This window comes from Mustela nigripes, chromosome 1 (genome assembly GCF_022355385.1).
Source record: "Mustela nigripes isolate SB6536 chromosome 1, MUSNIG.SB6536, whole genome shotgun sequence".
In the NCBI taxonomy this organism is placed as follows: domain Eukaryota; kingdom Metazoa; phylum Chordata; class Mammalia; order Carnivora; family Mustelidae; genus Mustela; species Mustela nigripes.
In genome coordinates, this window is record NC_081557.1 from 174,704,779 (window position 1) to 174,729,312 (window position 24,534).

At 37.1% G+C, this 24,534-nt stretch overlaps 1 protein-coding gene across 19 annotated transcripts in view; it reads left to right on the plus strand.

Annotated features, from left to right (window-relative positions):
• Positions 1-24,534, plus strand: part of ANK2 (ankyrin 2) — a 323,814-nt gene that overhangs the window by 107,709 nt on the left and 191,571 nt on the right. For all 19 annotated transcript variants that reach the window (XM_059377495.1, XM_059377473.1, XM_059377509.1 and 16 more), the window contains exon 2: positions 21,848-21,949. In XM_059377495.1, the coding sequence (XP_059233478.1) occupies positions 21,848-21,949 (102 nt within the window). The remainder of the gene's footprint in view (positions 1-21,847; positions 21,950-24,534) is intronic.

A 24,534-nucleotide genomic window follows, 5' to 3' on the forward strand; every position in this document is an offset into this window, starting at 1 on the left:
CACTCCAGACCTCCAGAATTAGAATCTCTGAGGTGGAAGCCAAGAATATCTGTTTAACAAGATTAAGCATGATCTCTAAGTAACCCTTGAGTGCACTAAAGTATGATAACTACTGCTTTATGTTCTGAGAGGTTGCTTTTCCTGAAGAAACAGGGCTGAGTATGTACCATCAGCGCAAAGGGGCAACAAGAGTATAAAAGCCCTTCACATCTTATTAAGATTCTTCTAATCCAGGTTAATTCAACTGACAGCCAAATTTTATTTAGTGGCAGTTACAGAAACCAAGACCACACAGGGTACATGGGAATGGAGTCAGCTCTGCTAGCAAATGTCTCACAAGCTTATCTATATGTCTGTAATACATGATATTGTATGAACTCCTGCAGTTCTCCTATATGGTTTTAAAAGGAGGAAAGTCTTGCATTGCACTGCCGTGGAATTTTATCTATATTTATTTACTTATTTTTAAGATTTTATTTATTTGGCAGAGGGAGAAAGAGTGAAAGAGGTAACACAAGCAGGGGGAGTGGGAGAGAGAGAAGCCTGTTTCCCGCAGAGTGGGGAGCCTGATTCGGGACTTGATCCCCGGACCCTGGGATCATGACCTGAGCTGAAGGCAGACCCTTAACCAAGTGAGCCACCAAGGCGTCCTGCAGTGGAATTTTAAATGATAGCACTTCGAGTACATTTAAGCTCCACTTCTAAAAGCTAGTAATTACTCTACACCTATATAGAATCCTTTTATTCATTGTTTAACCATGTAAATTCCTGTCAGAAATCTAGACACGGAAGTTCTATAAGACTCTGTTGTGCAAATGTGTCCAATTTTTAAAAAATCATAATTTGATTCTACTCTTGAGCAGCCAGATTGAATAGCACGATTGTTCCAAATGATCTGATTCTCTCCTGGGATCCATATCTAGTACAATATCCTTGTTGAATTCCACACTTATGCCTAAAAAGTCATGTAGCACATGACAGTTGATTAACAAAGTTCTTCTGGTCTCATTAAAATTTCTTAGTACATCAACTAATGTGAAGTGTCAAATAGTCATTCCATATATTTTCAACTTTTAAAATTATATATGCATTTCTAAACTATCTGTAAAATTAAGTATTAAGTCAGTGTCTTTCAAGAAAGTAAATAATGAATCTCATTGTCTACATGCTCTTTCTTCCTTTCCTTCTTTCTTCCTCTTTCTCCCTTCCTTCCTCCTCTCTCTATTATTATATAATATATAAATACAGACTGAAATCAGTCTTTTCTTTGGTGCTAACTTACATATACTCACCAATTAATTTTTTGAAGAATTAAGCAAGAATTAAGATGGACATGTTAACTTCCATTCCTGTTTAAAATGTGACCCACATAGGGGCACCTGTGTGGTACAGTCGGTTAAGCATCCAACTCTTCGTTTCGGCTCAGGTCGTGATCTTGGGAACATAAGATGGAGCTCCATATCAGACTCTGCACTCAATGTGGAGTCTGCTAAAGTTTCTCTCTCCTTCTCCCTCTGCCCTGCCCCCTCACCACTCCTCTGCATGTGCTCACTCATGTCCACTCTCTCTCTTTCAAATAAATAAATCTTAAAAAAAAAAAACATGACCTCTGTGGTTACAGCTACATGTCAGAGTCTAGTCATGGACAATTTCAGCCAAGTTATTGATCCTGGGTTGCTTTCTGGCCCATACCTAACCTCTTGATCCAGCTTTGGGAATAGACCTATTCAGGATCAAAAGTTGACTTAGATGTGGAAAATGACAGTAGAATGAATGAAAGAAAGAAAGAAATATAGGAATATGGGGGGATTCCATATTAATTATTAATAATAATAGCTACCATTTATTTAGCTCTTATTATTTGCCAGGTTCTGTAATGATGCTCTGCATACCACTGAGCATAAATGTCATTTACTCCTGATGATAGCTCTGTGAGTCCAGTATTAAAGTTTCCTTTTGTGAAGTGTTTGCTACCACATTACACTCTCCTTAGGGATTTTACATATATTATCTTATTTAATGCACATGATTCTATGCATTTTATAGACCAGAAAACTGAAGTTTGAGGTTAGTAACTTGCTCAGGGCCAGAGAGCTCATGGTGAGAGGTGGAACCAGGATTGAAAAGTAGACCTAAACTCACTCTGTTATGCTGGTTTTTCAAGGAAAGGAAAATGTTAAAAAGGAGATGTTTAAGGAAGTTAAAAGTGGGTTTAAATATTTTCAGCAACTAGAAAAAATTGCCCATTTGGGAAATTTCAAGTAAGATTATAACTTTTGCTTAATACCAAAATAAATTAGATAATTAAAAGTTAAATGGAAAAAAAGTAATTTTTTAAAGATAGGAGAAAATGAAGAGAAGTATTTCATTGATTTCAGTATTGGGAAGCACAAAAGCAATGAAATAAAAATTAAAAGTGAGGTTTATACTTTTTAATTTATAAAATTTAAAACTTCTGAAAGTCAAAAGATACATTAAGAAAATAACAAACTCAGAAAAACTTGCAACAAATATGACAAGATGTTAACTTGTCATTATAAAGTTTTTGAAAGTAAAAAAGACATTTAAAACTGTAAGAGGACCTAAAGGTGAACAAACAAATCAAGGAAGACAGAAAATGTAATAGGCACTAAGTATATAATTAAGTTTTCAAATTCTTTGGAAATAGAAAAGATAAGTCAAAACCGTAATGATACACATACCAGTTGAGCAAAGCAACTCGTGTTGTGTTGACATAGGCTCTTCCACTGTCAGGTATGACTGTGTCTTTTTTTTTTTTTTTTAAAGATTTTATTTATTTATTTGACAGAGAGAGTGAGCACAGGCCGATAGAGTGATAGGTAGAGGCAGAGGGAGAAGCAGGCTCCCTGCTGAGCAAGGAGCCCGATGTGGGACTCGATACCAGGAGGCTGGGATCATGACCTGAGCTGAAGGCAGCTGCTTAACCAACTGAGCCACCCAGGCGTCCCATGACTGTGTCTTTTGATTCAGGCTCTCTCAAGGATAGTTGTGCAGTATTACAATATGTACCAAGAATTGGCGTCTTTGAAATGATTATTCCACCTTTAGGAATTTAAACAACGGACATAATCAAAACAGGCACAAAGACTTACATAAAAACCTCTTACCATAGCCTTTTTGACAATAATGAAAATCAAAGGTACTAGTTGTACAAGGGAGAAGCTAAAAACAATTATAATCTACCTGTAAACTATTGTATGAGATTTAGAATATCTTCTGTTTTTAAAAGATTTTATTTATTTATTTATTTGACAGACAGAAATCATAAGTAGGCAGAGAGGCAGGCAAAGAGAGAGGGAAGCAGGCTCCCCGCCGAGCAGAGAGCCTGATGTGGGACTTGATCCCAGGACTCGGATTGTGATCTGAGCTGAAGGCAGAGGCTTTACCCTCTGAGCCATCCAGGTGCCCCTAGATTTAGAATATCTTTTAAAGGTTTTGAATGATGTAGGCAATACTTGGTAATGTTTTAAAAGTAGAAGATAGGGTAATACTATCCCGACTTTGCAAAACATCATCTATACACACATCTATAGTGTATGTGTAGAAAAATTCTAGAAGAAAGTACATCAAGATATGCACTATTAAGTTTGAATAATGGGATTATGGCTGCTGGCTGATTTTTTTCAAAGTTTATTTTTCCGTTATTCTAACTATGAGAGTTTGTATTTTATATTCATCCCCCTACTTTGTTTAAGGGAAGAGAGATTATAAGATCAAGAAAGGTAGTAAAGAACATAAGAAGTTATATGATTTTAGACAAATACTTTTACGGTATATATATTTACTTTTTAGGTTTTTTACAAATTATTATTTTATTTGATATCCTACTGCTATTTAGCTTTTTATCAATCTGGAGGAACTGCCTTTTTACAGGTACATTTTTACTAGTTAATTTTTACAGGGAAAGTAAAATTTACTATTAACCTCTCTTATAGGTGTAATCAACATTTAAACAGCAGGTGTGGTGATTAATTAAGAACAGCTGAAAGAGGTTTCATCCCTGTTGGAAGCAGTCCAGGTTTAAATCCCACTCGGGGAAATATATCAGTTTGAGCTAGTAAAAGTCTGCATGCTGCTTTAAAAACAGAGGAACAAATGTTGTCTTTGAAGCTTACCATGCTGTGGAGCTTGAAAAAACTTCCTTTGTATGGTAATAGTGATCGCTGTGATAGAAACATTGCTGTAGATTCACTCGTCAAATAGAATATGCAGTAATATTTTCAAATAGTGTAACAGTGCCCTTAAAAGCCATGACTCTTGGGTACTTGGGTGGCTCAGTCATTGTTTGCCTTTGGCTCAGGTCATGATCCTAGGGTGCTGGGATCAGGCTCCCTGCTCAGCAGGGAGCCTGCTTCTCCCTCTCCCACTCCCCCTGCTTGTGTTCCCTCTCTAGCTTACTTGTACAGGCCCTCTCTCTGTCAGATAAATAAATAAAATCTTAAAAAAAAAAAAAGTCACGACTCTGGGTTGGCAATGTTAAAGAAAAGAAATCTTGGTATTCTAGTGGTGTCGGCACCTTATGATTCCAATTTTGGGCCCTGCGCCTAGCACAGGACAGGGAACTGGGCAGCAAGAGAGAACAGAACATGATCATTGGGCCAGGAATGCAGCTTCAGTAACTTTTCCCCAAAATAGAAAGCCACAGGTAATCCTGTAAGTCAGTCAACAGTGGAAAGTGAACAGTCAAACTGCAGGCGGGGGTTGGGGGGATAGGGAGACAGTAATGCTTGGTGGTTATGATTATGACCTCCTGAGTGAGACTGGGGTCGAGTCTCAGCTCTGGCATATATTACCAAAAGTCCATGGACAAGCGGCTTAAATGCGGTGAGCCTCAGTTTCCTTATTTGGGTGGTTTAGGAGACCCAACAAGACTATAAATGTTTTTGGCATACGGTACAAGTAACCATTAATATAATGGAAAGCATGAGAAAGAAATACAAAAGGCACGAAGTACTGTCCATTCCTTTAAGGGATTTGCAGTCTGGTTGAGGAGCAGAGTATACGCACACAAAAGCAAACTGCATGTTGTTGCCTCTCTCACAAATGGACAATTTAGAAGAAGCGAGTCCAGGTGCCATGTAGAATCTTAACATTGTGTGTGTCCGTCCCTATTCTGCAGGAGATGCTCATAAATTTCAATAAGGAAATCACTAAAATGACATAAATATACATGAATCAGGTAAAAATGTTGAAGAATTGACTCACTTGTTCGTAATGCATTTCGATAATTATCTTAAAAAAAAACTGGGAAAACAGAGTAAACCCAGTCACAACATGTATGATCAAGTATCTTACTTGAAATCATAACCAGAGACAAAGATTTTAGGTCAGGCTAGATCTTCGTAATAAGTGCTAAATTAATAGTTACATTTAAGAGAAGATGTTATCAGTAGAGGAAACTCAGTTCCTAAAATGCCCCACAATTTTTGTATGTGGGAAAAATCAACCAAATAGAAATGGAGCTTCTCCAGCTGTAGAGGATTATATCCTGTAGTGATGCCACAGGAGTTGAATATATACCCCAGTTCTCATCATGCTTCATGTTAGGTGCTGGGTTCCTCTTCCAAATGTTGCTAATCAGAAATGGCCCAATGTAAACATCTTTTAAATGAAATTCTTAATGTCTCTTATTTTCACAAGTCTTGTCCTTTAGGGAGACAAAAGTAGCCTGCCACTTGGTTCTTGGTCAAGGACCAGTAACATCATATTTATGGTGTTGATATTTATGAAGAGTTTTGACATTTCATCTAAGTTAATTTTGTTGGATGAACAAGATCTTTTTGGCTAAGGTTAATGCCGGCTTTGCAAAAGAAAGTTCTAATGCTGTCTTTTTATACAACCCAAAGTAACCTTATTGTCCTTTAGAAATTTTCTAAATTTAAGTTTTGAGCAACTAAAGCTAGAATAACTTATGTTTATCTTACCTGTTATCAGATTTGTATAAGCTTTGTATACACCATAATACTTCCCAAGGCTTCATTATCAACATAGTCATCTTTATTGGCTAATATATTTTTGGTATTGACCTAGCCTAAGAATTACAAGACATGGTTCCTGCCTTCAAGTACAATTATAGTTTTGTTCTGAAGATGGGATATATGATTCTCCACACACACACACACACATACATGTGCACATACCACACATGCACACATGCCACACACATATACATACATATATGACAGTTTAATATTATATGTTATACCACAGGTAGGTATTTATATAAGAATGTAGAAGTGGAATTAAATACATAGATTTCCTATGACCAAAATGAGGTATATTTTATGTGTGTAATAATTCTAAGAGAAAACAACTTCTCTGTATCTTGGTCAGAATAATTCTAACAAACCAGTGATCTTTTTTTTATTTAGAAAGTTAATTAGTCTTACTGTAACTATTGAGGTTTTTGAAAGATATTACTGTATGTTGTTATGCATTCAGAAATACCAAATAGTCAGCAATTCTCTTCTCTGGATAATTCAGACAATAGTAAAAGCTTATGTAGTGCTTTATATAAAGTCTTTTTTTCCCCCAGAGGAGAATAAAATTAGACTTCCTTATTTCTAAAAAGACAGAATACTATTGGTTCTGTGTCATCAGTAACATTAAGATAGTGGTTCCTTTTTAAAAAAAAAATTCTTTGCTAATGTCATTGTTGTCAGAGTCAGAGAATGTTGAGCTCCAGAGCCTATGTAATCAAGTCTGTTGCTGAGGACAGTAATTTTGACATGACTTCAGCCAAAAACCCAATAATGGTACAGATGGAAGCCATCCTTATTCATCATTCTTCATTCGTTTACCCTTAGGAAAAGTTTGGCATTATTCAGTTTTATGGTGGATAACTAATAAATTATAAAGGAGACCTCAAAGAAATTTAGTCTTAGGGAATTAATTTTGGATAAATTAATATAACAAGTATGAATTTTGCTAATCAAGATTTGAAACCAAGTTTTAAAATTTAGTAAATCTGCACAAGTATTTACTTGATACAGCAAAATTTCCACTAGTTAGTTCATATTGACCAATGCTGCTTCAGGCCCCTCTTTGGTCAAGTTAACTTTGTGGAACTTCTTCCTTTCTTTTGTTTCAGTTCCACAAATGTTTATTGAGCTACTCTTTGTTGGGCACTGGGTGGTTTAAGTCTTTGGCTCCCTCTACCCTGGAAGGCCAGGCTAGTTAGGAAAAGGTAAATAGGAAAGCTGGGGGCCCTGGTGAATGATTGAATGCTGAGGGTGTTTTGGGACCCCAGAGTAATACTTAAGGGAAGTGGGTGGGTTGAGAAGGTGTTCTAAGAAGTTGTCCTGAGCCTCTGGGAAATAGGCCCACAGGGTCCACTTAATACAAATTCTTGTAAAGTCAAATAATAGAAAACAACTAGTAGAGAATTCTTTCTCATTAAACCTGGCTTAGGCCTGATTTTTCTTTTAAAAGGGTCTTGGGCATCTGAACCAAAGCTTAGTTCTATCAGATGAATTAACCCAGCTTTTGTTTTTAGTTATGTTTAAATCAGGAGTTTCCTTTTCAAAATTCTGCTTAGTGTTGATGCCAGTGCTCTTATACCAACAGATCAAGAATTTGTTTTGAAAGCTGCTTCCGAAGAAGTGCAGATATTCTTTGAAATTCAGTAATAACTAGAGGAGTTTTTATTGACTGATTTCCAACAGAGGGATTTTGTAGTATAAGCTGAAATGTTTAGGGGGAAAAAAAAAGAGTGGTGCAAGCTACAAATACTTGATTTGTTAATCTTTCCCCACTGTTATGTGTTATGTACTGTAATTAATCAAACACATTTCTCTTCTGAGACAGTTTTCCATCCTATGTTTTATGTTTCAGTGTTAAATTACATAAGCTCTACACCTTGCATAGAGTTAGAATTGAATAGCTCAAACCATTAACTTGACAATTGCAGTTCATAGCACGGGGGTAAATTTAGAAAGTTACAGCAGGTCACGTCTATTAAGGATAGAGCAATACCTCTGTTGTATCCCAGTCTTATGGGGAAATGTCCACTGCATGATACCAGTATTCTGAGCTCATTAGAAAGCTCCTGTACAGAAGTCAATTTTAGTCTCATATATATATATATGCATGTATCTATGTATATATCTGTATCCATACATATATATGTATTTATGTGTATATATACTGCTATGTACATATATACTGCAATTTCTAGTTTATTAGCCCTTCCTGGATTTTCATGCAAGAGGTTGATAGGCCAACACTGTTCACTTCCTGAGGCAATACAAAGGGTTTCCTTAGTTGTAGGAGTTTTATGGACAGAGAAATGGTAAGGAGTAAAGCAAGATCCAGTATCACTACAAAAAACCAGGGCCATCTTCTAGAGGTTACTCTATGGCCTAGCTCTTTAGTTCAGACTCTCCTGGACTTTTTTTTTTTTTTTTAAGAATTTATTTATTTATTTGACAGACAGAGATCACAAGTAGGCAGGGAGGCAGGCTCCCTGCTGAGCAGAGAGCGTGATATGGGGCTCGATCCCAGGATCCCGAGATCATGACCTGAGCTGAAGGCAGAGGCTTTAGCCCACTGAGCCACCCAGGCACACCTGGACTTTTTCTTTTTAAGGTTTTATGTTTAAGTGATCTCTGCCAAACATGGGGCTCAAACTCACAACCCTGGGATCACGAGTCACATATTCTTCTGACTAAGCCACCTGGGTGCTCCTCTCCTGGACTTTTCAGTCTTGTAATTCTAATATATAGTAGTAAACTATGTAGGGATAGCACTTCAAATATAATTAGTCTTAAACCAAACTACTGTATTCTCTCCAATTTTTGGGTATTCTATCTCCCAAGTTCCTGTTCTTGATTGGACGTGTCACTTACTACCTGCCAAAGCTAGATGTCTCTATGTTTTCCTTAATTTCTTCTCTTCTATAAACCCTCCAATTTGATTTCCCCAAATTTTATAGCTTCTTTCCCATATATGACAAATTGTGTCTTTTTCACATTGCTGTTCCTGGTAACACTGTGTGTCAGGATTGCAGTAGTATTCCAAATTGTCTCACAAACTCCATTCTCGTTCCCCTCTTAACTCATTTTATTTTATTTTTTTTTAAGATTTTTATTTATTTATTTGAGAGAATGAGTGAGAGAGAGAGAGCATGAGAGGGGAGAAGGTCAGAGGGACAAACAGACTCCCCATGGAGCTGGGAGCCCGATGCAAGACTTGATCCCAGGACTCCGGGATCATGACCTGAGCCAAAGGCAGTCACTTAACCAACTGAGCTACCCAGGCGCCCCCTTAACTCATGTTAAAACAACATTCTGATCCTGGTTCCCCCCAGCCCCTCAATCTAAAAGGTGACAGTCTTATGGCATACAAGAACATTCATGATCTGGCCACTGCCTGACTTTTAGAATTTTACTTGTTTCTTGTTTTCAAATTCTTGTTTGTAATTCAAATGCACTGAATTACTTAGAGTTCTTTGCATACTATGTTCTTTTATGCTACTATGACTTTGGGCATTCAAGTCCCTGTGAATGCTGTGTTTCCCACCTGACTTGTTACCAGGAACTTTATCAAGTAGTATATTATCATTCCTATTCTATGTCTATATATGTTTGTTAGCAAACATATTAGTTCATAATATGTTTATAAACAAAACAAGCATTTATTGCTTCGACTCCTACCCCTAAATTCATCTCCCTGCATCCATTTTTGCCCACTTCTAATTTATGGACTACTGCAGCTAAAATGTCTCTTTTAAAATCTTTTGAGAGGGTGGATCATATTTCTTCTACATTCAATCCTTTACATCTAACACAGTGCCTAGAACACAGTAGGTATTTCAAAAATATTTAATTCCTGATTAAATAATTTATTGTAAAGGACTGATTAAACTATTTTAATTATTTGTTATCAAAATAATTTGTGGTCTGACTAATTTGTTTACACTTTTTTCAAACTGAAGCTATGATTTTTCCAGTGTGTACACATTTAGGTAGGTACAACCATAGACCCTGCTGTAATTTAACCAAGGCCATTTAGTGAGTTCTAACTTAGAAGTTATTTCCTTCAGGCGCCTGGGTGGCTCAGTTGGTTGGGTGACTGCCTTCGGCTCAAGCTATGATCTTGGGGTCTTGGGATTCAGTTCTGCATGAGGATCCCCACTCAGCGTGGAGCCTGTTTCTCCCTCTTCTACTCCCCCTGCTTGTGTTCTCTCTCTTTCAAATAAACAAATAAATAAAATATTTTAAAGAAAGTTATTTCCTTCTTAAACAGTGCATATATTACAAAATCTTTAGATTTTTTTTTAAAGATTTATTTGAGAGAGAGAGTACACACGCATGTGTGAGCTCAGAGAGAGGGAAGCAGAGAGAGAGAATTCCAAGCAGACTCCTGGCGGAGCACTGACCCTGACACGGGGCTCAGTCCCAGGACCCTGAGATTGTGACCTGAGCTGAAATCAAGAGTTAGCTGCTTAACCGACTGAGCCATACAGATACCCTACAACTTCTTTAGTTTTTTTAAAATTTAGTTTAAAAAAAGTTTGTTGACATTCTGCTGTCTACCACTGAACCAGTATGATGGGGGCCAGGAAATGGGTGTAAAAATGATTGTGCATATTACATTTCACATAATGCTGACTTATTTGAATTGTAGTTTTGCCTTCTAAAGTTCATCATTGGCACTCAGTATCCATGTAGATCATCACAAACATGCAAAAGAGGCTAAAGCCATGCCCCTTTGGGTCCTACATATTTTAGAGAATGGGGCAGATAAACAACTTCTCAAAAATTATATGCATGGTAGAAAGATGGGCCCTTGCCAACTTACAGATGACAGTGACCTTAATAGCAGTTTAAGGAAAGGGAAGAGACATACAAATTATTTCTAATAAGCAACATAATTATCATGCTGAAATTCCTGACACCCAATAATTAGAAAGATTTTTCCAAAAGGGGGGAAAAAAAAACAAACCTCCAAGGATGGCACAACAAGAATTCTTGGGTCTGTTATTCCTAGAAAATAAATATATTGTCTTGATACAAGAAATTATATTAGAAAGTAATGAATTCAAAATTCTGTGTTAATATTGCTGGACTTATGTGGTCAAAAAAAAAGGAAAATAAGAAATTTAAATGGGTAACTGATGCATTTGGTCTAACTTGGTCTTTTTTAAAAACCAGTATAAAGGATTTCAGAACTGCATTTAAACAAGTAGAGTCAGATTGTCACAGTGTGGGGTTGTTAAGCTGTAATTAAGTGATCTCCCTAGAAAAAAATCAATCTGACCGACACTTACAGATGTACTCTAGGCTGCTATAAACACAAAGCCCTTCTATGTTTCTATGTACTACTTAATGGGGCTACACGAAAATAAACTGTGTTAAGGATATATACCATGACAAGGAAAAATGCAATTAAGATAGTGGTTATATTATAAAATAAGCCATTCTGAAGTTTTCATTGTAAGAATGTACCTTTTTTTTTTTTCCTGAATAATTCAATGCTAAAGAAGCAGTCTAGTTTTTAGTATGTGTCATTTGTGGGGGTGCACTCTGCACCTCATCTGTGTCGTGTCACGAGGCTGTTTCTGTTTGAGTGATGTCTGCTTCAGAGCAGATGGTCTGAAGAATTATCAGACAAATGGGGATACAGATGCGGTGCCTACCTCAAAAGGGCAATAGTAAATTAACGCTGTAGGATGCCTGGATGATAAAAAATTGATGAAAGGTATTTTCACTTGGTTGGGTTTGTTTTTTCATATCCTGACAGTTCTAAGAGGCTTCAGGGGAGACTAAAACCTAATTTAGGTCCATTTATCCTGATCTGTAAGTACAGCAGTGGGATGAACTCTAACATTTCTTTCCCCCCAAAGGTCCTGTAAAATTTGAACATGCTGATTAGTCAGGGAATGAAAAGAGTTTTGTGTGGATTAAGATTAAGATTTAAGATTCCTTAAAAAGTTTAATATTGTTACCCAGTCATATCAAAAGCTTTCTTTTTTTTCTCTTGATCTAAATGTTATTACAGTTGGTTATTATTCATTTATAAATCCTACTCTTTTTATAACCAGTGATGGTCCAAAAGGAAATTCCTTTGGAAATTTTGTGAACATTGCATAAAAGCTTGATAAGCTCTTCCATGTTTTGGCCCATATTCATTGGGGCATATTGAGTTTAATGTTGGCAGAACATTTTTACAGAGATGTCCAGCTAGTTGGAAATTAAAAAATAGATTTGGTCTGGGATATGAGTTATTTAATTTTTTCATTACTTCACACACAATTAATACTAGCTGGAGATCCCTGAGCAATAACAGAGAACTGTTCAGGATTCAGTCGTATGTATTATTCAACTTCTATTGTGGATCTCTAAGTTTCCATTATTTTTATTGTTGGTATGTCAAATGCAGATTTCCATGTTACTTTAGCTATTGAAAATATTAGGGAATACTATGGAGAACCTATAATATTCGGTATAGGATTTGTGGACTATGTTGCTTGCCTTTGCATCATCAGCATCTTGAATGGAAAAAAGCAGGACTTTGCAAATATACCAGTTCAAAGAGTGGCATATTAGCTTTCACTCAGTAGTTTATTAGCTAAAGCAATCATTAAGGTTCTTACATGACAGAGGCAGTGATGTCTGAAATCTGTCCATGTAATCGACACCTCCCAAAGAATTACCTGACCCCTTGAAAAAATCCGCAGCATTCAGCGGCACTGCTCCTCAAATTAAGTCTTTAAGATGAATCTCAAGTACTTAATCTGACATCTGAACTGAAGCTACAGCAAACTGTTTTCCCTATTGTTTTGATTTTCTTAGTAGAGATTTGTAAATCTTGTGAATTCTACAAACTTACCATTCTTCCATTTAAACTCCAAAGAAATTGACATGTTGTATTTAGTGATGGAATGTCTGAGTTTTGTAGGTGTTTCAGTCATGGGCAGAACATATGCTGGCATGCAAGAATTACCAAAGCCTGTGGATTTTCTGCCTTTTGAGAAGTTACTTTAATTCACCGTGAAGTTCAATGGGGAAACAAGAATTACAGGCAGTTAAGAATGTTTCCACCTACCAGAGGTGCCTGGGTGGCTCAGTTGGCTAAGTGTCGGACTCTTGATTTTGGCTCAGGTCATGATTTCGGCATCCTGGAATTGAGATCTGGGTCTGGCTCCCAGCCCAGTGGGGAATCCATTTGTCTCCCTCACCCTCTGCCCACACCACCCCCACCCACTTGTGCTCATGCTCTTTCTCTCTGTCTCTCTCTCTCAAAAATAAATAAATAAATAATTTAAAAGAATGTTTCTACCTATATTTGTAAAAGTTCCCTTTTTAGTGAAAGTGTTGATGTGTCTCATTATAAAAAGCATCTTAATAATGAGCCTGCATATAGAAATATTTTCTAAAGCCAAACTAGTGTCAGCAAAACAAAGTCATTTTTCAAGTCAGACTTCTGTGTAACAAAATACTAACTGGGAAATTCATATTCCTCTGTTCAATAATTCTTTTAAAAATAGACATATATAAGAACTTTTGAAAAGTTCAAAATCATGTAGGGAATTTGAAGTATAAAATAATTATCAAGTATACATCACAAATATCTTTTCTGGTTTTGAATTATGGTTTGTACTAGCTTAGGATTTTTATGATCCTGTGTAGTAATTCTAATTCATTGAGGAAGGACATCATATTATTATTTCGTTTTAGTTTTCAGAAAAGTAATTGTCACAGAAAAGTGAGTGTACAGAAATTTTTTAAGGCATAAAATTATCTGTGGCAAGTTACTTTGCTTATATTTATTCTGGAAGATTTAAAAACTGAGATCTCAGAACCAGATCCGGTCTTCTTTGATTTGTAGTAAGCATTTTGAAGACTGGAGGAGTACTGTTTGTATGATATGCACAAAAGATAAGAAAAATGGAATAACCACTACTGCTAAAGGAAGAATGTAGTCAATGTATGATCAAATCGTATCAAAAGGTTTTTATAGTTGCAAAGCTCCATAGACATCGTAACAACTAATAAAAAAATGCTCTAAAATTTGACTTAGGAAACATTTTCAGTTAAAGAACAAAATTGTGGATTTTTAGTACTCTGCACTGTTTTTTTTTTTTTTTTTGACTGAGTAGTACCTTAAATATATTATCATTAAAGCCTTGCATAATATGAACATTCTGCCTTAGAAAAATTGTCTCCATGGTGACAAAAAGATACTGCTTTTGAATACTAACGTTTTCATCTATTTAGTCTTCAGTGATTTTGTTACCATTATGTAAGTTGAAAACAACTTAGTTTTCAATGTCACCATCTTTTTTAAGTAAACATTTCATTTAATTATAACATACATTCAAAAATGCATAAATTATAATGTTCATCTTGATATTTGTCATACCCATTTACAATACCCAGAACTAGAAAGTAGAACTAGAACATTATCAGCAACCAATGTGTTGTACTGCCTCCTTCCATAATCTACTATTCTTTTTTTTTTTTTAAGATTTATTCATTTTTTTTTTTTAAGAGAGAGAGAGTGACAGGTGGGGAGGGCCAAGGGAAGAGGTAAGGGGAGCCCCAGGCAGACTCCACACACAATGTGGAGAAACCAAGAATCAGCCAAGAATCACCCGAGCAAGAATCAGCTGCCCAGCCAACTCCACCACCCAGGTGCCCCCACATTCTACTATTCTAACTCCTAACAGTATAGATTAGTTTTGTCAATTTTTGAACTTTAATAAATGGATTCATATAAATGTTCTTTTTTTAAGTCTGACTTGTCTTGCTTGGCATTGTTTTTATGAGAGCTGTTGAGGCTATGTATAGATGTGGTTTATATTCATTCCTATTCCTATTGCTGCATAATATTCCAGCTTTATTCTCTTTTAAAATTTAAGAGTTGTACAAGGGGTCTATGAATCTTCACATAGTACTGTGAAATAGCCTTAATGTGTTGAAAGGGATGGAATTGGTATGCTGTATTTGGTTCTTATTTTTTACAAGTGATAATCTTAAGGAAAGCATTTATGAGTGAAATAATTTATCTAGTGTGCTAGTAAAAATCAGTGTTAAGGGGTGTCTTCCTTTAGCTTGGGTCATGATCCTGGGATTCTGGGATGGAGCCCTGTCTCAGGCTCCCTGCTCAGTGGGGAGTCTGCTTCTTCTGCTCTCTCTGCCACCCCCCCCACCCCAGCTCCTATGAGGGCTCACTCTCATAAATAAATAAAATCTTTTAAAAAAATCAATGTCAAATGCAATACTAAAGGAAAAAAATACCTTGTCTTTATATCAAGATGTAATTTCAAACAATCTCATGTACGATGAGATATATGCTTAAAATAGGTAGAATTTTTCTGTTTCATTAAACTTAGTTATTGTTCTGGTCCCAAGTCTCAATTTTATGTGTCATAATTATTTTAAATAATATTTTAAAAGCAAAATGATATCTATATTCCAGTGAAAACACCTATATTTCCACCCATTTTTTTAGCACATACATTGCTGGAATAAGAACAATCTGAGGAAGTTGCATTAACACTTTTTGAATATTAGATGACCTGTCAGTATTTTGTACTTAGTAGCAATTTAAAGACATACTGAAATGACACTAAAAATGTAGGTTAATCTGCATGCTGGAGCTAGAGTATACAAACTTATGGTCTATAGCAGATTTTGTTGTTAGTGGCAGCTGAATTGAAGTTATCAAGTGGAATTTTGTGGTGTCGTGTTTTACCTGTCAGATGTGTGTTCTAACTGCAGAAAGACGACTTGTGAAATCATTTCTAAAAATTACTAGTACACTTAGTATGCAGTTTTCAATTGCCCCCAATTTTGGTTTATAACAAGACAGTGATAATAATTTGATCTACTAAAAGACCTCAATTATTTATACAATCTAGCACTCCTACAGAAGTATGGTTATTTAAGTAAGAGCATTGATATATCACAAAGAGGATGCCTTGTAAAATCTTTATTATTGGAAACAGACCACACCTCTCCCATTCTGGTTCCCTTTTTGTCCTTTTGTGCCTGCACACATCAAAGTATTTCGAAATACTTTGGTCTTCTGGCAACAGCCTTCATATTTAAAGAAGATCATGCGTATGCATCTATATTTAGATTTGCTGTTCTTATTTTCATTTATCATTTACAAGAAAAACCACGATTATAAAACAAGCTCAGTGTGTCCTCTGTGCCTGTCATTGGGCTAAGCGCCATCACATCATTTTATTTAATTCTTCCAGCAACTCTATGAAGTACCCTTATTTTTTAATAAGGAAACTGAGATACACAAAGACTTATCATACAACTTGTGATTTGGTGGACATGGAGTTTACTTTTCCAGCATTTCTAGGACAAGACCTAAGGAATCGTAGAACTCTCCTCTATTTCATGATATTCCTATTAAGGATTTTCCCCCCAAGTGATTTTAATAAATTTTATTTATTTGGTATTACTCTAAAAATGTGGATCTCAGCTAGGCCGATAAACCATCCTGTTTTTATAAAGGAATAGCTGCATCCTAAGAAAATAAGCAAATTATTAAAATTCCACAGGGAAATGTGCTTTCCTTGAGGTTAATCAGCCAATATGTGTGGAGGGTCTACTGTAAGTCAGACTAAAGGAAGTTCTCTGCTTTGCTGTCTTTGGTTGGGCCAATAGAGGCTGCTGGCCGACTTACACTATTTGACTGGTGCTTCTCAAACTTTAATAATGTTGTCTACTCTTTCAAAGTATAAAAACAAGTTCATGACCTCTAGGGTTGTTATCTTACATAGTGTTAATTTATATGTAAACGCAAAGGACACAAAACTCCTAAAACCCTTAAACCATTACTAAAAGGAAGGTTTTACAAATGAAGCATAAACAAAACCACAAAATGAGCATTCTTCAAATCCCTGATTCCAATTTAATATGCTTCTGAATTTGACTTTGATGAAAATAACATAACGGGTATCTTTTCTGTATAGGTTGAACAAACTATCATTAATCCTGTAAGGTTTTGTTTTTCACTTCAGAGTAATAAAACTTCAAGCTATCAGAGAAATTTACTAATGTCAGTTTCACTGGCATGTCATTTGATAAACATTTAAAGCTCTATTTACTTGGAGATGAAATTAGTATTGCGGTGCAGGTTTGTACATCCGTAATCCAGTGAAAGTGAGAATTGGGAACTGAGAAATGTCTCACCACGGATGTTCTATTACACTTACTGCTAATGGTTGATGTGAGTTGAACTGTGCAAAGACAGCGTCTGAGCCTTATGTTTGTTTGCTACTTTAATGTGGCTGCTGACTGCTGTTCTTTTGTTTCATCATGTGTGCAGTCCTGCTGTGTGTAATGATCAGATTCTCTGATCATACTCTGCCCCGCAGCAAACCGTTTTGCATATCTGCATCTATGTGTCATCTCTACTTCTCTTGTTATGCGCTGAATGATAAGCACAAAGGTTTATACCCAAATTACATGGTTGTATTCTTTAAAGGGTAACAGTCTAGATGACCTGGAACATGCTTTTATTTATGTTAGGTTATTATTGAAATGTAAGCACAGAACTTAAAAAAAAACAAAAACAAAAACAAAAAAACACCTTGTGGCAAACTTGTGGAAGCCTGTGAGTATGCCTCTGAACTTTGGGGAAGTACTTCTTTAGGATACAATGTGTCTCTGTGAAGGCACATTCCTCTTGCCTCTCATGTCCACCCTGCTGGGTGCTAAGAAAGTATTCTGTTTTTCTAACATTCTGATACAAAAAATGTACAGAACTGTGTCAAGAGGAATTTTAAAGGAAATTTTTCTTTCTTGGCTTGAGATGCCACACCAGGGTAGTAAAAGGGGCAAGTTTTAATGACATCCATCTGTTGCAGATTAAAATAAGTGCGGCTCAGCACTTGAATTCTTTGTCCAGAATCAGACTTTTTAAGCATAATTAAAATTGGTTTTACGATTTGGGAGTCCTAGGGACATAAAGCAGCAGAGCCGAAAGAGGTTAGTTTTACATTTGTTGGAGACTTTCCCCCAAGGAGCTGCTATTGCCTCATTTTCTCTTTATTGAGCTGTTATGTGTGAAATCTTCTGGTTGATCCAAGAGACAACAGTCTATTTTGAAAGCATACTTCCCCCTACTTATGCTTAATTTGGAAATAATTCCTTTAGTCGTACTCAGAGGGAAACATGGTATAGTAAAAGTTGCTGTATCTTTCACCTTGAGTCCCTGAATCCTCTTTCATCTCTGTGTTGACTGAAGGTACCAGACTGACTACTTGTTTATCTTAAGCTCTTGTGTCAAGTGCTTTAATCACAGATTGACCTCATTGTAAGGGATGGTATGCTTGTGTCTATGTGGAAGTGGGAAAAGAATATATATTTTCATGCAGGTCTATGCTTTTCATCTAAAATGATGTCAATATCTGTACATAAAATTTGAAATCTCCTTTTAATTTTGTTCTTGAAACCCATGTTCTGGAACTGTTTTCTAATAACACGTTCATTTATTGCATTTGCAAAATGCATTTATAATGCATTTTCTCACTTCCAGAAAACCAAATTTTTTAACGGGTTCTGAAAGAATCCAACTCATAGCAAAGGCCACCATGACTCACTGTTGAAGGCATCCCTGGCCGGATGGCTCAGATGTCACATTTCCATTGGGTCTAGACCCTCCAGAACACTGGGAATTTATTTTGCTAAAATTCCAGGGATTGGATGCAAGTCTTTGACTTGCACCTACATTTGAGAAGTTTGCTTCAGAAAAGTGAAACGCAGTTATGAAAACCAGTTATGTAAGGGTAAAAACAATCTTCCATGTCATGCCCATTCCCTAAGGAAGGTTCTAGGAGGGTCTATAGGGCACTGCCCACTGCTCCAGCTCCCTTCTGACCAACACCTTCCTTTAAGTGTCTGCAGTCATGTCTGCAGGGGTTTCTTCAACCCTTGGGGATCAAGTGCTCCCTCTAGCTCTATTTATGCATGATATTCTTTTTTTCAAAGGAATGATAGGGGCACCCTGATCTTAGTTCCTGAGTTTAATCATATTAGGCTTGTAGATAGAGATAGTCAGCTGGCTTTTTTTTTTTTTCTTTAAGATTTTATTTATTCATTTGACAGAGATCACAAGCAGGCAGAGAAGCAGGCGGAGAGAGAGGAGGAAGCAGGCTTCCCGCTGAGCAAAGCGGGGCTCCATCCCAGGACTCTGGGATCACAACCTGAGCCGAAGGCAGAGACTTTAACCCACTGAGCCACTCAGGCTCCCCCTGGCTTTTTTGATGCAATGTGTAGTTTACCACCTCTTTCCTCATTCCCAAATGCTTATGGTTTTAAGTAGTTTTTCTCAAGCCAGTTCTTAATTTTTTTTTAAAGATTGTATTTATTTATTTGAAGAGAGAGATATATAGAGAGAGAAATCACAAGTAGGCAGAGAGGCAGGCGGGGTGGTGGGGTGGTGGTGGAGTAGGCTCCCCTGCTGAGCAGAGAGCCTAATGCAGTGCTCAATCCCAGGACCCTGAGATTATGACCTGACCCGAAAGCAGAGGCTTAACCCACTGAGCCACCCAGGCGCTCCTAGCTCTTACTTTTCCTAGATGTATAGATGGCTGAGAGATGTGGGGACAGGGATGTCAGCCAGGAATTCTCTCTCCAGCTGGGGAACTCTTTTTAGCAAGTGGCATGATTTACAGAGCAGATATGTAGACCAAGAGCTTAACAGCGGTTCTCACAACTGAAACAAAACTGTAGCTCCTAGGTTAGGTATCTGTAGTAACTTCTGCCTTGATGCTTTGGAGGGGTGAGATAGAGTAGCTGTTAAGACTAGCTCTGGGCTGATAAACACAAGTTAAATCTTGCATCTTCCACTGAATAATTGGGTGACCTTGGAAACCTTCTAAACCTTTTCCTCACTTATTAAATGAGCATAAGAATAGGTTCTCTCTCATAATATTATCATGAATATTAAGGATATACTACATTTAGCTGATTCCCTTAGCTCTGTGCCTGACCCCCAGTGAATGATAAATGTCAACTATAATTATTAAGCCCCATGTACAACATGGCAGTAGTTTCCAGGCATAATTTTTAATATTATATATAACATATAGTATATAGATCTATTTTTTAAAACTATATATGGCAAATAATGTCATACTTTTTATGCCCAAATATTATTTAACTTTAGTTGTTTTACAGTAAATGATGTTTCTTGTGAGATATTGACAGAACATAATGCCTAGCATTATCTTTCCCTTGTAAGTGCTGTGGCAAGAAACCTGAGGTAGAAAATCTCCCTGGAGTTTAGAATTTGCCACAAACCACAAAATAATTTCATAGAGCAGGCATTTAAAAATGAGTCACAACTCAGTCACTTCAGCATTGCAGATATACTTAGGGCACCCTGCCATGGGCAGGGCTCTCAGGAGGGACAAAGAGTGAGGCATGGTGGCCTTGTAGGGAGGGAAGAACGGTCAGATAGCAGCCAGACCATGATCCACTTCTGAAGCATCAGAGCATGAATTCCAGATGTATAGATTTCAGTCATACCTTCCACTCTTCATACATTATCTGTCTGATTTGTAAATACATGTCATTATGGTATTTGGGTTAAATGTGAGGTAATTTGGTCCTACCACTTTCCATCTTCCCATGTGTAAATCATTTTAACAATATGCAAATAATTCCCAATTTGAGACTCCCAGAGAAAATACTTCCATTTCTATCTCTGTACATCATCACCAGTCATAATGAATAGGTCTGAAAGAGTGTGCCAGGAGCCCCTGCCAAATACATTCTTTGAGGGAGAGAGGCAGGGGAGCCTACTGGGAGAGTGCGGGATTATGAGCTGTCACAACTGTGTCTCACGTCCTAGTAGGTCAGGACATTCCTTTTCATGTTACCACATCTTCTTTAGTCAGATACCATACCACCGGAAGAGTTATAAAGTTACACCAGTGTTTTAGGACCTAACAAAGTTTATCAAAGTTATTGGGTTAAGATTCGCAAGTCAGGCTCTGCAAGCGAGGGAGTGCGGCTGGGTGATTGTAGCTTCAGGTCTGGAGCAACTCTCCTCTGGACATTCTGTGGTGAAAATTCAGCTGTTTCTTCCAGGATCAGATTTTGAGAGGCCCTGGGGGAAGAAGAGGAGTTAAAAAGCAGACTCCGTTATAAGTGCTTATCTTTACCAAGGGATTTTCCTCTGGTATTGTGTCAGCTGGGTTAAATTTAATCTTGTTTTTCCAAAATCACTGGGATCACAAAATTTGCATTGGCTTATTCCACACCTGCCAACTAGTGCTATCCTCTTTCCTCAAAGCATCCTTGGAGCTTTCTGTTTTTCCCTTGTAATGAGGACAGATGACTGCCAAATGACCCATACTCAGCATTCTTCCTCAGACTCATCTGAGAAACCAAAACGGTAAAGGAAAAAGAAAAAAAAAAAAAGAAAGCCAGTCCCTTTAATTTCTTTTACTTTTCCAACTCCTTTTTGGCTTGACATTAGGCTCACTATAAGGTCACAAGCATCCTGAAGCTAAAATGAATGGCTAGCTTTGGATTTGGGAGTCATGTAAATTCATCTTCAAATGTGGCTGAAGATTTAAAATAAAGCAGTAATGATTTTTATTTCGAGTTCTTTTACATCTTTAATATAGCAGAACATATTTCCCTTTCACTTTAAAAACATCTCTAGAAATACTACAAAGTTGCCACCCTATCCTGGGAATTATTATTCAGTGTTTTAAACTCAAGATTGGAGTGTTTGCAACCAAAGCTTTTCTTACTTGCATTGTAAACATTTTTGACTTTTTCTGTCCTTATTTAACAATAATTCACTGGAGGTCTTTTTTTTTTTTTTTTTTTTTCCTTTCTCGTAGTCTGACAGCAATGCAAGCTTCCTCCGTGCTGCCAGAGCAGGCAACCTGGACAAAGTAGTGGAATATCTCAAGGGGGGCATAGACATCAATACCTGCAATCAGGTAAGGTCATGGCTCTGTGCACAGTGAAGTAACACTCGTGGTCTATAGATGTATGCCAGGAGCCCCAGGTTGTTTTTCTGTCTGTTGCATTTACTAAAATATCAGTGACTCAGACTTATGAAAGCCCATTTTCATCCCTTCACCAGCTTCTGAAGCCTCAGACGGTTGTTATCTAGACCTAAGACTGCAGCAAAGGAGATAGATCAAAAATAACAATCAAATGTCAGTCAGGGCTGCTCTCAGCTGGAATATTGACCGAGACTAATGTTTTATTTCTCATTTATCATCAACCGGTAATCCAGACTCTAGTTTCTTTTCTTCTTTGCCGTATGCGTTTTACTCACGGACAACTGAGTGTTAAAATGTGGGATAAAGAAATAAGAGAAAAGGGGCGCTTGGGTGGCTCCGTCAGTCAAGCATCTGACTTGATTTCAGCTCAGAGCATGATCTCTGGGGTTGTGAGATCGAGCCCCGCATCACTCTTCACCCCCAGCATAGAGGCTGCTTAAGATCCTCTCCCTCTCCCTTCGCCCCTCCCCACCCTTACATGCACATGCTCTCTTTCTCTCTGTCTCAAAAAAAAAAAAAGAGAGATGACAGAATAAAATAAAAATTATTTCGCCCTTCTCTCTAATTAGTTTTAAAATATGGGTTAGAATGAGAAGAGTTTGAAACTGTTAGCCTAAATGAAGTGTTTGGATTATTCATTTATCGTATTCATTCAATAAGGACTCTAGATAATAGTATACATTTTGGATATTATTTGGTTCCATGGATGTTGAGATTTTTGTGCTATTTTTGATGAAGATTTTTATGCCATGAATAGAGTGTCTAGTAGCCTTCAGTGTTCACTACAATGTGCTAAATGTTGGTGTGTGTGTGTGTGTGTGTGTGTGTGTGTGTGTGTGTTTGACAATGCTGACTGGGAGGTGAATAGTACTGGCTGATTTAAAGCTAACAGAAAGTAAATGATACTCAGTTTTTATCTGCTTCATAGACCAACCTAACTCCTTGAGCTACCTCAACAAGTTTTTAATGCCTAACATATTTTTCTTATAGTGGCCAGTTCTCCAATAACATGTTGCTATAAAAGGGAAGAACATTTATTTTTGTTAAAAAGGTAACACAGCATCATGAAACCACACAAAACTGAGAGCCCAGTGACTGAAATTTAAATTCCATTTCCACTTTTATCAGGTCATTTCAATTCAGAAATGAACACTTTTTTAATCTCTAAAACAAGGGAATAACACACTCACTCTTATATCACTGGGTTGCAAGGTGAATTAAATTGTGAAATTATGGAAAGAAATTTTTAGGGTGTACATTTACTAATTATAATTACTATATAGAATTCACCAAGAATCAGAAAAATTAAAATTGAACTCCAAACAGCATATGAGATCAAGTCTCCTCAATCATCTGAATTTGCTAGGCATAAAGTAAGTCTTGTTGTCTGATGTTGGTCTTTATTATTATTCAAGAATGTAGAGTAAATAGAGATTTGAGAAATAAAGTGACTAATGTTAACTAGATACTGTGTATCAGGCTTTCTGCTGGGGGTTTTACATGTGATGCTTCATCAACAGCAGAGACAAATGTTATGAAGTAGGTATTTGCTGAAATTTACAAATGCAGAAGCAGAACCTGCAGGTGGTTAAGTGATGGTCCCAGGTTCACGCAGATCTGTCTGTCTCTCATGTGCTAGTGTTTTCCACAGCAAGATATGGTCCAGAGATAGCGGGATCCTCCTTCAGAGTGTATAGTGTAGTTTCATTTATCTTGAAACTCAGATCTTTTTTTAATCTACCCTTGTTAATGTAAAAAGAACTTGATTCATCCTTAAATAAACATAATAATAGTTAAAATAATTTTAGTTTTTATTTATTTATTTATTTAAAAGATTTTATTTATTTATTTGAGAGAGAAAGAGAGAAGTCACAAGTAGGCAGAGAGGTGGAAACAGACTCCCCACTGAGCAGAGAGCCTGATGTGGGCCTCAATCCAGGACTCTGAGATCATGGCCTGAGCCGAAGGCAGAGGTTTAACCCACTGAGCCACCCAGGTGCCCTAATTTTAGTTTATATATATATTTTTTAAATTATAAGCGCACTTTTTCAAAAGATTTTATTTATCTATTTGGCAAGGAGATAGAGAGGCAGGCAGAGCCAGAGGGGGAGGCAGGCTCCCCAACGAGCAGAGAGCCCAATGTGGGACTCGATCCCAGGACCCTGAGATCATGACCTGAGCCAAAGGCAGAGGCTTAACCTACTGAGTCACCCAGGTGCCCCTAGTTTTTATTTTTATTTTTTTTTAAAGATTTTTTATTTATTTATTTGACAGAGAGAGATGACAAGCAGGCAGAGAGGCAGAGAGAGGGGAGGAAGCAGGCTCCCCGCTGAGCAGAGAGCCCGATGCGGGGCTCGATCCCAGGACCCTGGGATCATGACCTGAGCTGAAGGCAGCGGCTTAACTCACTGAGCCACCCAGGCGCCCCTAGTTTTTATATTTTTGAAGATTTATTTACTAGAGAGAGAGAGAGAGACAGAGACAGAGACATAGGAAAAGAAAAAACCCAAATTGGA